Genomic DNA, 11,175 nt, shown 5'->3' on the forward strand with positions numbered 1-11,175 from the left:
GCCCCTGCATGTATACATTTAAATATTAAATATGCTTTTAGAATTTTTAATCAGTCGTTCTAAATGTGCAGTGAGCTAATGGTGTTTTAATAGCAACATAATTCAATGTATTTTCTTTTTACTGTGTCTTAAAACAGTATATTAATATATTCTGCTTAGGAAACAGCGCATATGTTATCATTTACATTGTATTTGTGCATGTCTTTTACTTTATCTTTAATTCTTATTCTTAAATTTCTATTATATATAGCCTTTATTATTATTATTGCTATTATTATTATTTTTAAATCTGGTGCATGCCTATACATTTATTAACTATGGAGTGTACATATAAAGTATATACCTAAAATGAGTACAGCAAATGTAACATGAATAACACACACACACACACACACACGTGTGTGTGTGTATATATACATAGATACTGATGACATCAGTTTGGAAAGCACATCTTTGGACGTGTGTTCTGCTCTTCTTCACATATTAATAATTTCCACTATACTTGAGAAATAGTTTTATGCAGCCCCACTTTCCAATTAAAGATCATCGTTCTTTTGACAGTGCATCTGGTGGCATCTCTCACACAAGTAAGCAATGCACAAAGACCCAGCCATCGACCTGAAATAAAACTGAATCTTTTTCATTAGATCAGGCCATGTTTTCCTTTCCTCCCTGCTCAGCTCTAATGCTCACATGCCTAACCCATTTGGCGGTGGACAGGTGTCTGCTCTGACGCTGACCAGTCTGCAGCTTTTGGGTCTAGCATCATTCCCAATGCACATTAATAAACACTGGGCACCCATGAGCGTGTCAAAGGCGGTCCTGCTTGGGCGAGTTTTTTTTCTGAATCATCCACATGCCTTTAATAGTGCTAGCGGACTATTAAGTATTTTAAAATTCATTTAATATCCAGAATTTCACGTTCATGTTACGGTCTGCATGGCAATTGTTATTAGAAAAAAAATTAAAGCATAGTTCATCTGACATGTCACATAGTAAATTTGCAAAAGCCACGCCTCCCCGGTTATTGATTGGCCAGTGTTAGTGTCTCCGGCGCTTTGATTGGCTCAACTCTGTGTCACTCCGTGTCGTACAGTGATGCAGGGTTGGAAGAAGAGGGCTTTGTTTGTGCCCAGTTTTATTGTTCGTTGCTTATTAAATAGCTTTTAATTTTAGATTTTAGTGGTCCTTTCATATTCTACCCAGCTGGAGAGTTCAGATGCAGGTAAGCGGTTCGCTTTCTATTTTCTATTTCTGCCCAAAAACCCCCTCTTTCCCACTGAACATCACGTGAATACCCGTCGCCTGAGACCCAAACCCTGCTGCCAGCTGTCAGAATTAAAATGAGCATTCTTACAACTTAGAGGCGTCGATAAATATTAAAGGTTTCACAGCAGTAGAATTTAAGAACAGATTATAACGGCCTCCGAGTAAACGTCCTCCAATCCATCTCCGTTATCCCTTCAGGACTTAGCCTATTGTAAACTGTACACCCTACAATGGCTATTCAGTCGGTCTTATGTAAAATCAGTGACCACTATTTCTTGTCTCCCATGATAGAAAACATCTAAAGAAGCTTTATTATATTATTAAAGGTTTTCCACTAAGCAGTGGTTTTTATCTTGCCTGTAGTACTGGATCAACATAATCACAAAATTACTAATGTGTTTCTAACCTCTGATACACTGATATGATGTAGCTCAGTTGTCCCATGATCATTGTTGGAATTCCTTCTGGCAGCCAGCAGCAGAGCCTGAAGGCATACTTTGGGCAGGCCACTCCTGCAGGGTTCTTCCTGATGTCTCCCAGTACAACATCTGCTGCCTCTGCATGGCTGTGATGTGAGGATGCGCTGCCTGGTGGCGAGAGTCAACCACAAGACTCTGATTGTCATCTGTGCAGTCTTTGCTCTGATTACTGTGCTATTATGGAACAAGTGCTCCAGCGATGTGGCTTTCCATACCCCGACCAAGCCCCAACTTGAGCCTGCACCCACCCCGGAGGAAGAGGAGGATAATGGGCAGCCACCAGAGGCACCACCAGTGGCTAGAGAGGTCCCATATGAGCAGATCGACTGCCTCATCAATGAGGATGTCACCATCAAAGGGCGCCGGGAGGGCAGTGAGGTGTATCTGCCCTTCAGCTGGGTGGAGAAGTACTTTGATGTATATGGACGTCTGGTGCAATTTGAAGGTATGGAGCGCTTTGAATTCTACCACAGTTACTCACGGGTGTATGCTCAGAGGGAGCCCTATCATCCAGATGGAGTCTTTATGTCCTTTGAGGCCTACAACGTGGAAGTGAGAGAGCGGGTGAAGTGCATCAGTGGAGTGGAAGGTATGTGGTGTCTTCCGCTAAGATATCTTATGATGAGGAAATCATAAGATATGAGTTTATCCACATGAGTTTCCTCCGGGTGCTCCTGTTTACTCCCACAGTCTAAAAACTTTGGTAGATGGATTGGTGAATCAAATGTGTCCATAGGTATGACTGAATGTGTGAGTGTGTGTCGCCCTGTGAAGGACTGGCACACCCTGCAGGGTGTGTTCCTGCTTTGCGCACTGTGATTCCGGATAGGCTTTGCACCAACCACAACCCTGAACTAGATAAGTGGTTACAGACAGTGAATTAATTAATAAAAATATTCTACCATAAGCAGGTGAGTATAAAAGGAATGAAATGAATATCCCACAATGGTACAGTCTTACAAGCAAAAAGAAGTTATATCTCACAAGTCATAAAAGAATGTATAATATATAATAGTGTGAAATATTTAAGGACGCAGAAGAAATCTTAGTCTTTGTTTAGGGCACGCCCAGAGACACCTGAATGTATGTGATCTTCAGGCCCTTAAGTACACTGCCATACTTTGAGAGCTGCAGGCTTGATTCCACAGAAACAATGTTGTCGTTTAACACAATCCACCTCTTAAAAAAAAACTAAATAAATAAATAATATAAAGCAACATAAAACTCTATTATTCAGTGCAGAAAAATATGAGTTGTCTCGGCCCAAGCTCATCTTGCATGGTCTGAAAGACAGTGGAAAGAGATTAGTCCATTAAATTATTAATTAACATAACATAACAAATTAACATAAAGCTTTCTGTGGCAAAGATAAATGGCACCATCCAGACTGTTATGTGAGATGCAATAATGAGCTGTCATTTTATGGAGATGCATTAGTGCCCAGAGAATAAGTGACTTACATATGTGTGAAGGTATTGTTGACCCTATTTACACCTAGTCACTTCATGAGTATCTGGATTGTATCCTGATAAGATTTTAGTGACATTTGTTAGTCAAATGCGTCTCTGGTTAGTTGGACTGAAATCCGGTGCTGTGTGGGACGCAATATGCAAATCTGCCTGTTATGCAGCAAGTTGTTTATCTGTTCAGTCTCTTCTCGTGCTGTGCTAAAGAAGTCTTAAAATCTTTAAATCTTACTGGGGTGCGTTTAAATCATGCTGGGAGGAGTTTAAATCATACTGGGAGGAGTTTTAGTTGTCAAATGCATCATGGAGAGACAGATATGATTATACTGCAATAATATGTGGCTGAAATGCATCTGAGACAACCTCCTAAACTGGTTTGAGCAGTTTTTTATGTTTTAAATGTGTCGTCTGTATTTTTACACTAGCATTTTTATGTGGCTTGGCCTTATCGAGATATAATCCTGATATTCAAGATGGATGAAGTGACTATAGGTGTAAATTAGGTCTTTTACTTGAATATATTATTGGGTTTTTAGAGATATCATGCTGTTATCAAGTCACTGTCTCTGTTCTTGGCACGTCCATGTTTATTTCAAGCAATAATAAAATGCCAGGCCTCATTCTGCATGTGCTACAACATGAGTGTTACTTCATGAACTACTACAGACAGGTGTAATTAAAAGGAGAAATGATGTAACACAATAGTAAACAAACCTCTGTCCCAAAATATTTTTGAGTGTGTTGCAGATTCTAAATATGTTCATATTTAGAAAATACCATTACTTTTTTTTCAGTTAAAATACTATTTGTAAATCAATTTAATTTCAAGACACAATACAAATCAAAGATTCTTGTCTCATTCCATTTTCCAACTTTGCTAGAAACAGGGTTTGTAATTTTAAATTTAAAGTCAAATTAAATTTCTATAAATAACCCATACATATCTAAAATCCTTTTTTCTAACTTTATATCTGTTTGATTTTTTTCAGGTGTGCCCATATCCACTCAGTGGGGCCCACAGGGCTACTTTTATCCTATACAGATTGCACAGTATGGGTTAAGCCACTACAGTAAAAACCTCACAGAAAAGCCACCTGATATAAAGTCATATGGTATAGTGGAAGACACAGATGGCAGCCTCAGTCCCTGGACAGTCCCCAAGGGCTGCTCCCTTTCCAAGGTCCATGAGCCTGGCCACCCGACTGTTGTTCACCAGTTCATCACACCAGGTAATTTCTCCCATAGTTAAGATATTCAGTGAATACAAGTTAGTGACAGAGATTGACACCAAAATTTAACACAGTATAGTTCTGGTGTTGATATACTCAAGATACCAGATATACTGGTTTTATTATTCTGGTTGGATTAAGAGGAAAGTTTATTTTATGGCATCACAATAGGTTCTAAAGTTCTGAGAACCAAAAAACAGAAACCATAATCAATAAATGACATTTTATTGATTATAATGAAATTGAGAAAACTGTCATTACTATTGAGAGTTATAAAAACAGGTTTGTAAACAGAATATTTATGTATGTAATTCTCTATTTTGAGTTCATATTCTTGAAGAATGCATTTTCACTTTCATTCTGCCTTTTCTCAGTTCTCAGTTGCGCTTCTCTCTCTTGCTGTCGCCTCCAGAAGTTTCTCGCTTTTGATTGACAGGATCTAGGCAGTCATTGGTTGCTGAAATTAAGCCCTGCCCACCCATTCTGCACACCCTAGATAACCAGTTAGTAGTTTGACTCTAAGCTTCTATGACAAACTGTGCAATCCTGAAAGACATAATCGTTAAAAATCGTTGATATGGCTTACCTGTGTTTGCCGGTCAGCCATTTTCCAAGCAGGGTAAGATTGACGTGCTCTTGCCAGGTGTGCAGAATGGGCTGGGTGGGCCGGGCTTAACTTCAGCAGCCAATGGCTGTCTAAATCCCACACCCCCCAACCCCCCAGCACAAAAAAAGCCAAAAGTGAGAAACTTCTGGAAGTGGCAGCGAGACGGAGAGAAGCGCTGCTGAGAAAAGGCAAAAAGAAAGTGAAAACAATCTCTTTAAGAATATAAACTCAAAACAGATGATTATATACAGAAATATTCTGTTTACAAACCTGTTTTTATAACTCTCAATATTAATGACAGGTATCTCAATTACAGAATGTGATTTATTGGTTATGGATTCTGTTTTTATTTTTGGTTCTCAAAACTTTAGAACCTATTTTGATGCCATTTTTTCCATAAAATAATCAGCAAAACTATTCAAATTTGAGGAACAGCTATTTTTATATTATTTACTTCTGCCAACTTAGCAGAAGACCTATTTTGAATCCCTAATACAAATATTTATGAGACAAAACACGTAAGTGTATGTGGCAAGGCAAGTCAAATCTACAGCTGAAATTAATGGGAACCCAAGACGTCATTTTCATTATCCTAGTTGATTGCATACTTCAATCTGTAAACATAATTGTTTAAACAATTTGTTTATTATTAAACTGCCTTATAAATAGTGCATAAACTATTTGCTATGATAAAGATCAGTATTCTAATATTTCACATACACCGAATGACTGCAAAATCAAGATAAATATTCTCAGCCTTTTCCTCACAGCAATGTATTTAAATTTTTCCCCTTTGTTTTGTGCAGATAATTTTGAGGGTGTATCTCTGACTCTGGACAACTCAAAAGATTTTGTCCTCTCCTTCAATGTGAAGTTCACTTCCAATGGCAGCATATCAGTGGTGCTAGAGACAACAGAGAGAGGACCCCCTTATGTCATCCACTACATCACTAGCTCTCTTCTAATTTCTTTTAAGGACAGGCAGGTCACTTATGGCATTGGTACCAGAACAGCCTGGAGTGTGCTGAGTCGGGACTTGGTGACTGACCTGCGTAAGGGAGTTGGTTTGTCCAACACTAAAGTGGTTAAAGCAACTCGGATCATGCCCAGACGTGTTGTCCAGCTGGAACTACGCGGCTCAGGCTTTATCAGCAATATCACCATCTCCTCCACAGCCCACATGGCTGCTTTCTTTGCTGCGAGTGATTGGCTCCTTCGCAATCAGGATGAACGTGGTGGATGGCCCATCAAAGTGGCTCGGAAGTTGGGAGAAGGTTTCAGGACTTTGGAGCCTGGCTGGTACTCAGCCATGGCCCAGGGCCAAGCAATGTCTACACTGGTGAGGGCTTACCTGATCACACATGACCCAGTGTATCTCAGCGCTGCCATGAAAGCCACAGCACCTTTCAAACGAATCTCAGAGCAGCATGGAGTGAAGGCCCTGTTCATGAACAAGTACGACTGGTACGAAGAGTACCCAACAGTCCCTAGCTCTTTTGTGCTTAATGGCTTCATCTACTCTCTGATTGGACTGTTTGATGTGGCAGAAATAGCAGGAGACAAATTTGGCAGAGAGGCAGGAATACTGTTCAGCCGAGGATTAGAGTCACTGAAAGCCATGCTGCCATTGTTTGATACAGGTTCAGGGACTGTGTATGACCTGAGACATTTCACATTGGGTGTGGCACCAAATCTAGCACGTTGGGACTACCACACCACTCACATAAATCAGCTGCAGCTGCTAGCCTCCATTGATAGTTCTCCCATTTTCAGAGACTACGCAAAACGTTGGAAGACTTATCTGAAAGGGGGTCGTGCTAAGCACAACTAGTTACTCCAAAAAGAATGATTTTGATTTTTACTTCAAAGAACGTCCTGAAATGTTAAAGACAGAATATGTATGTCCTTTCATACTATAGACGTTTTGACGAGAGGTGTAAGAAATGGCACAGTTAGTAAAATCTAACTGTTATGATAGTTCAAAACTGCATCCAATTAAGGACAATTTTTTTACTGGATGAAACCAGCTATAATTAACATGCAGATTTGAATCCTTTCTAAAAGATATTTAAGATAGCTGCTTTTAATTAATTGAACAAACCATATGTGAAATTAGTGTATTCTATGGAAACATAAGTAAAAGCTATGATAACTTAAAATGAAGTGATTTAAATGTAGCATTTTAAAGTAATTGGGAGGATAGCTTATTTTATATAGATTGAGCTGGTTTAACTAACTATAATAGACACAGACCAGTCCATTCTTTTAGCAGGTCATACAGGAGCAATGAAGTAGCAGTTTTACAATTAGAGACTGTAGTTTGTCTGTTGCTCTTCATACTTTATTTGCCCCATTTCAGTCTGTCCTTCAATGGTCAGAACCCCCACAGGTATGGTTTGGGTGGTCGATCAGTGCTGCGGTTACACTGATGCGTGTGTTGTGTTGGAATGGGTGTTCACTCACTGTCCACCCTGTTAGACACAACTACCTTATTGGTCCACCTTGGGTTAGGGTTAAACCTAATCCTTGATGAAAAGTCAGATAGTTCTTCTCATCTGTTCAGCTCAGTTCTTGCTGCATAGTTTGTGTTGGTCGTCCTCTGTCCTTCATCATTGGACATGGGACGCTGCCCACAAGACACTGTTGGCTGGATCTTTTTGACTTGTGGGCAATTCTTCGTCCAGCAGTGACACCATGGGATTGAGAAAATCCAGCAGGCCTGCTGTGTTTGATCCACTTGTACCAGCTCAACACCACCACAACAGTGTCACTGCAGCACTGGGAATGATCAACCACCCACATCATATCTGCTGTGTGGGGGTCGTGTTGCAGTCCTGAGCATTGAAGAACAGTGAAAGGTGAAAGGAGGCAAATAAAATATGCAGAGCAAGAGATGACAATAATAAAAACCATAATAAACACATAGTCAACAGATAGACAAACGGAAGTCAGTCTGAAATTGTAGATCTACAGAGTGCTCCTGTGTGGTCAGTGAATGTGAAAGAATGGACAGTAAGTGCAGAGATGACCATGTTTTGCCTGATCAGTGTACATAAAATGTGCATTGTGTGGCTGTATTGTAAAGGACATAGAACTAGTGAAATGGTAGTTGGTATTAGCAGAGTCCTAAAATGACTCTGTTCAAGAAATTTTTTGTCATAATTGTACTGAGAAAATCATCCCCAGATTAACTTACTTAGTACATCTTACACATCAATCCTTATTGCGTGATTTTATAATGCCCCCAAATTGTAGGGGATTTGACCATTATACATGAATGGCTGTACTAAAAATGATAGACATTTAGTATAGCAGTGACGCAGAAAAAGTGATTTAAATATTTAAATGCACTTTAAGGTAAGCACATTTGTTAAAACTAGCAATGATATACTCAGATATGAACAAATGTGAAAGATGTAAACTTTTTGCAGCTCCATAAGAATGAAGCTGGTCTTTTTATATGATGATTGTGGGCTTATTCAAGGTCTTGTGGCGTGTGCAATAGATTTCAGTGATGTACCATTATTGTTACTACTTTTTTTTGTGGTAACTGTCATTTTGAAATTTATTTATTTATATAATCCAATATTTAATATTGAGTCTCAGCTCAGTACAGATCTCTGATAAATGTGCTGGTGTAGGGATTCTTTTGATGGTTTTTATATGATAAAGTGCTTTAGCGTTCAAATAAAAGTGTTTAGGCATTACTGCGTGCACTTAAAACTTGTATGTCACTTCTCAATGTTAGTTCTAAAAAAATGATTCTATTAAAATGCATAGAGCTACTTTGTTAAAGTACAAAATATAGGTGTCATTTTACACTGAGGTTTTTTTATGTGCATAAAAATCATTACATTTATTATCACAAGGAGCGCTGGTGGAAAAAATACATCCCCTACAATTGCATTAGCACAAAAAAGCAGCCCTTTAATTTGGAAAGATATGCATTGACTACCATTATCTTCTAAGATTTAAAAAAATGTATTATATTGAAAACTAGAAATGATCTGAGAACTATGAACTTGACTGAATTATTATTATCCAGCATGTGATCTTAGATCCATAGATTCTGACTTTCAACAAATACCTTCCAAAAAGTACAAAAGAGAAATCTTTCTGTTTCTTATTCCTGTCCACAGAAGTAATGTATTCCTTATTTTGTTTGCAGTTTTATCTTTACAAATGATTCTGATTCTGAAGCTGTTTCTCTGTGTTATTGATGCTGCTGATATCCTCAGAATAACATCATATACACATTCCAGAAACAGTCAAACACAGGTGTACATCAAATTATTAATGACTAATTATTAGGCGTCATGTACAGGTGCTTTTTATGTTTATCACCATACATACTCATTAATCTTCACCCATTTATCCTGATCAGTGGGAGTGCGGGTCTGCAGCCTTCTTGGAAACATTAAATGCAAGTAAGGAACACAACCTGGACAGGCTGCTGCTTCATCACTGAGCATCACATACTCACACAGTCACACACACTCAAAGTCACCACCCCCACCCCCAAACACACACCTACCTAACATACAATCCACCTACCTAACAACATTTTTTTTATTACAGAAGGAAACTATAATAATAATATAATATATTAATTATATAATAATAGATTATATAATAATAATCATATAATCTATACTTTTTTAAATAGAAGGCAACACAAGGAGTCTGTGTGGATTTGTGCTTGTGCAGAGAGTGCAGATACTGAAATTAGCTCAATATATATATATATTTTTAAATCTCAGTTTCTGAATCAGTTCTGATTAAATATCAGCTCTGAGAGTGACTGAACATAGGTTCATACATTATAGTGCCAAAAGTGTTCCCTCATCCATCCAAATAATTGAATTCAGGTGTTCCAATCACTTGGCCATGGCCAAACATCTGTAAAAGAAAGGGTCTCTCTCAGGAACTCAGTAAATTCCAGTGTGGTACCGTGATACAATGCCACCTGTGTAACAAGTCCAGTCGTGAAATTTCCTGACTATTAAATATTCCACTGTCAATTCTCAGTGGTCTTACAACAAAGTGGAAGCAACTGGGAACAACAGCAACGCTGCCATGAAGTGGTAGGCCATGTAAAATGACAGTGGGGAAAGAGGATGCGGAGTCACATAGTTCACAGATGTCGCCAACTTTCTACAGAGTCAACTGCTACAGGGGGGGGATGAGCTCTCGGCCCTCGCTGCCATTGTATACTAAACCTATGTGTGCTTTTAGGTCCTTTACACCTTTATTTGCTACACATGTGAAAGCATGGCAATTTCTTTTTTAATTCATCCGAGAATTTACATTTACGTTTCGGCATAGCTGCTCGAGATGAGGGTAGGTACATGAGCTTTGCCTGAAACAAGGACTACTGACGTGCAGACTGACCAATTAAATGTTTACAGAGAAGGTTATCGACCAATCAGAAGATTTTAAGATTTTAGGCCACTTCATCACTCCCCCTTCTCACTCAAGCGAACCAAATGGAGTAGGGGAGGGCGGGACTAGTTTGTGAACGAAACGTTTCTCGAAATTCTATGGAAATTCTAGAAAAACAAAATCACGGACGTTTGTGAAATTCTGCCCGGACATTTTTTAAGTCTAAAAAAAGAGGACATGTCCGGGTAAAAGAGGATGTCTGGTTACCCTACTTCAGACTAGTTCAAGAACAGTGTGTAGAAAGCTTCATGGAATAGGTTTCCATGGCAGAGCAGCTGTATCCAAGCCTTAAATCACCAAGCACAATGCAGAGCGTTGGATACAGTGGTGTAAGTACGTCACCAATGGACTCTAGAGCAGTGGAGACGTGTACTCTGGAGTGATGGATCACGCTTCTCCATCTGGCGATCCGGGTTCCATGTTTGCCAGAAGAACGGTACTTGTCTGACTGCATTTTGCCAAGTGTAAAGTTTAGTGGAGGGGGATAATGGTGTATGGTTGTTTTTCATGAGTTGGGCTCTGCCCCTTAGTTCCAGTGAAAGGAACTCTTAATGCTTCAGCATACCAAGAGGTTTAGGACAAGTTGATCTTCCCAAGTTTGTGAAAACAATATGGCATGACCCTTCCTGTTCCAACATGACTGCACACCAGTGCACAAAGCAAGGTCCATAACCACATGGATA

The 11,175-nt window shown here is 39.1% G+C and overlaps 1 protein-coding gene across 1 annotated transcript; it reads left to right on the plus strand.

Moving 5' to 3' along the window:
• Nucleotides 1-1,090: 1,090 nt before the first annotated feature.
• Nucleotides 1,091-8,726, plus strand: glcea (glucuronic acid epimerase a). Its single transcript, XM_066669428.1, has 4 exons — nucleotides 1,091-1,225; nucleotides 1,741-2,337; nucleotides 4,204-4,443; nucleotides 5,857-8,726. Exons 2-4 carry the CDS (start codon nucleotides 1,848-1,850, stop codon nucleotides 6,879-6,881), a joined length of 1,755 nt encoding a protein of 584 aa, XP_066525525.1. The 5' UTR covers nucleotides 1,091-1,225; nucleotides 1,741-1,847; the 3' UTR covers nucleotides 6,882-8,726.
• The last annotated feature ends 2,449 nt before the right edge of the window (nucleotides 8,727-11,175 follow it).

This window comes from Hoplias malabaricus, chromosome 4 (assembly GCF_029633855.1).
Source record: "Hoplias malabaricus isolate fHopMal1 chromosome 4, fHopMal1.hap1, whole genome shotgun sequence".
NCBI lineage: Eukaryota > Metazoa > Chordata > Actinopteri > Characiformes > Erythrinidae > Hoplias > Hoplias malabaricus.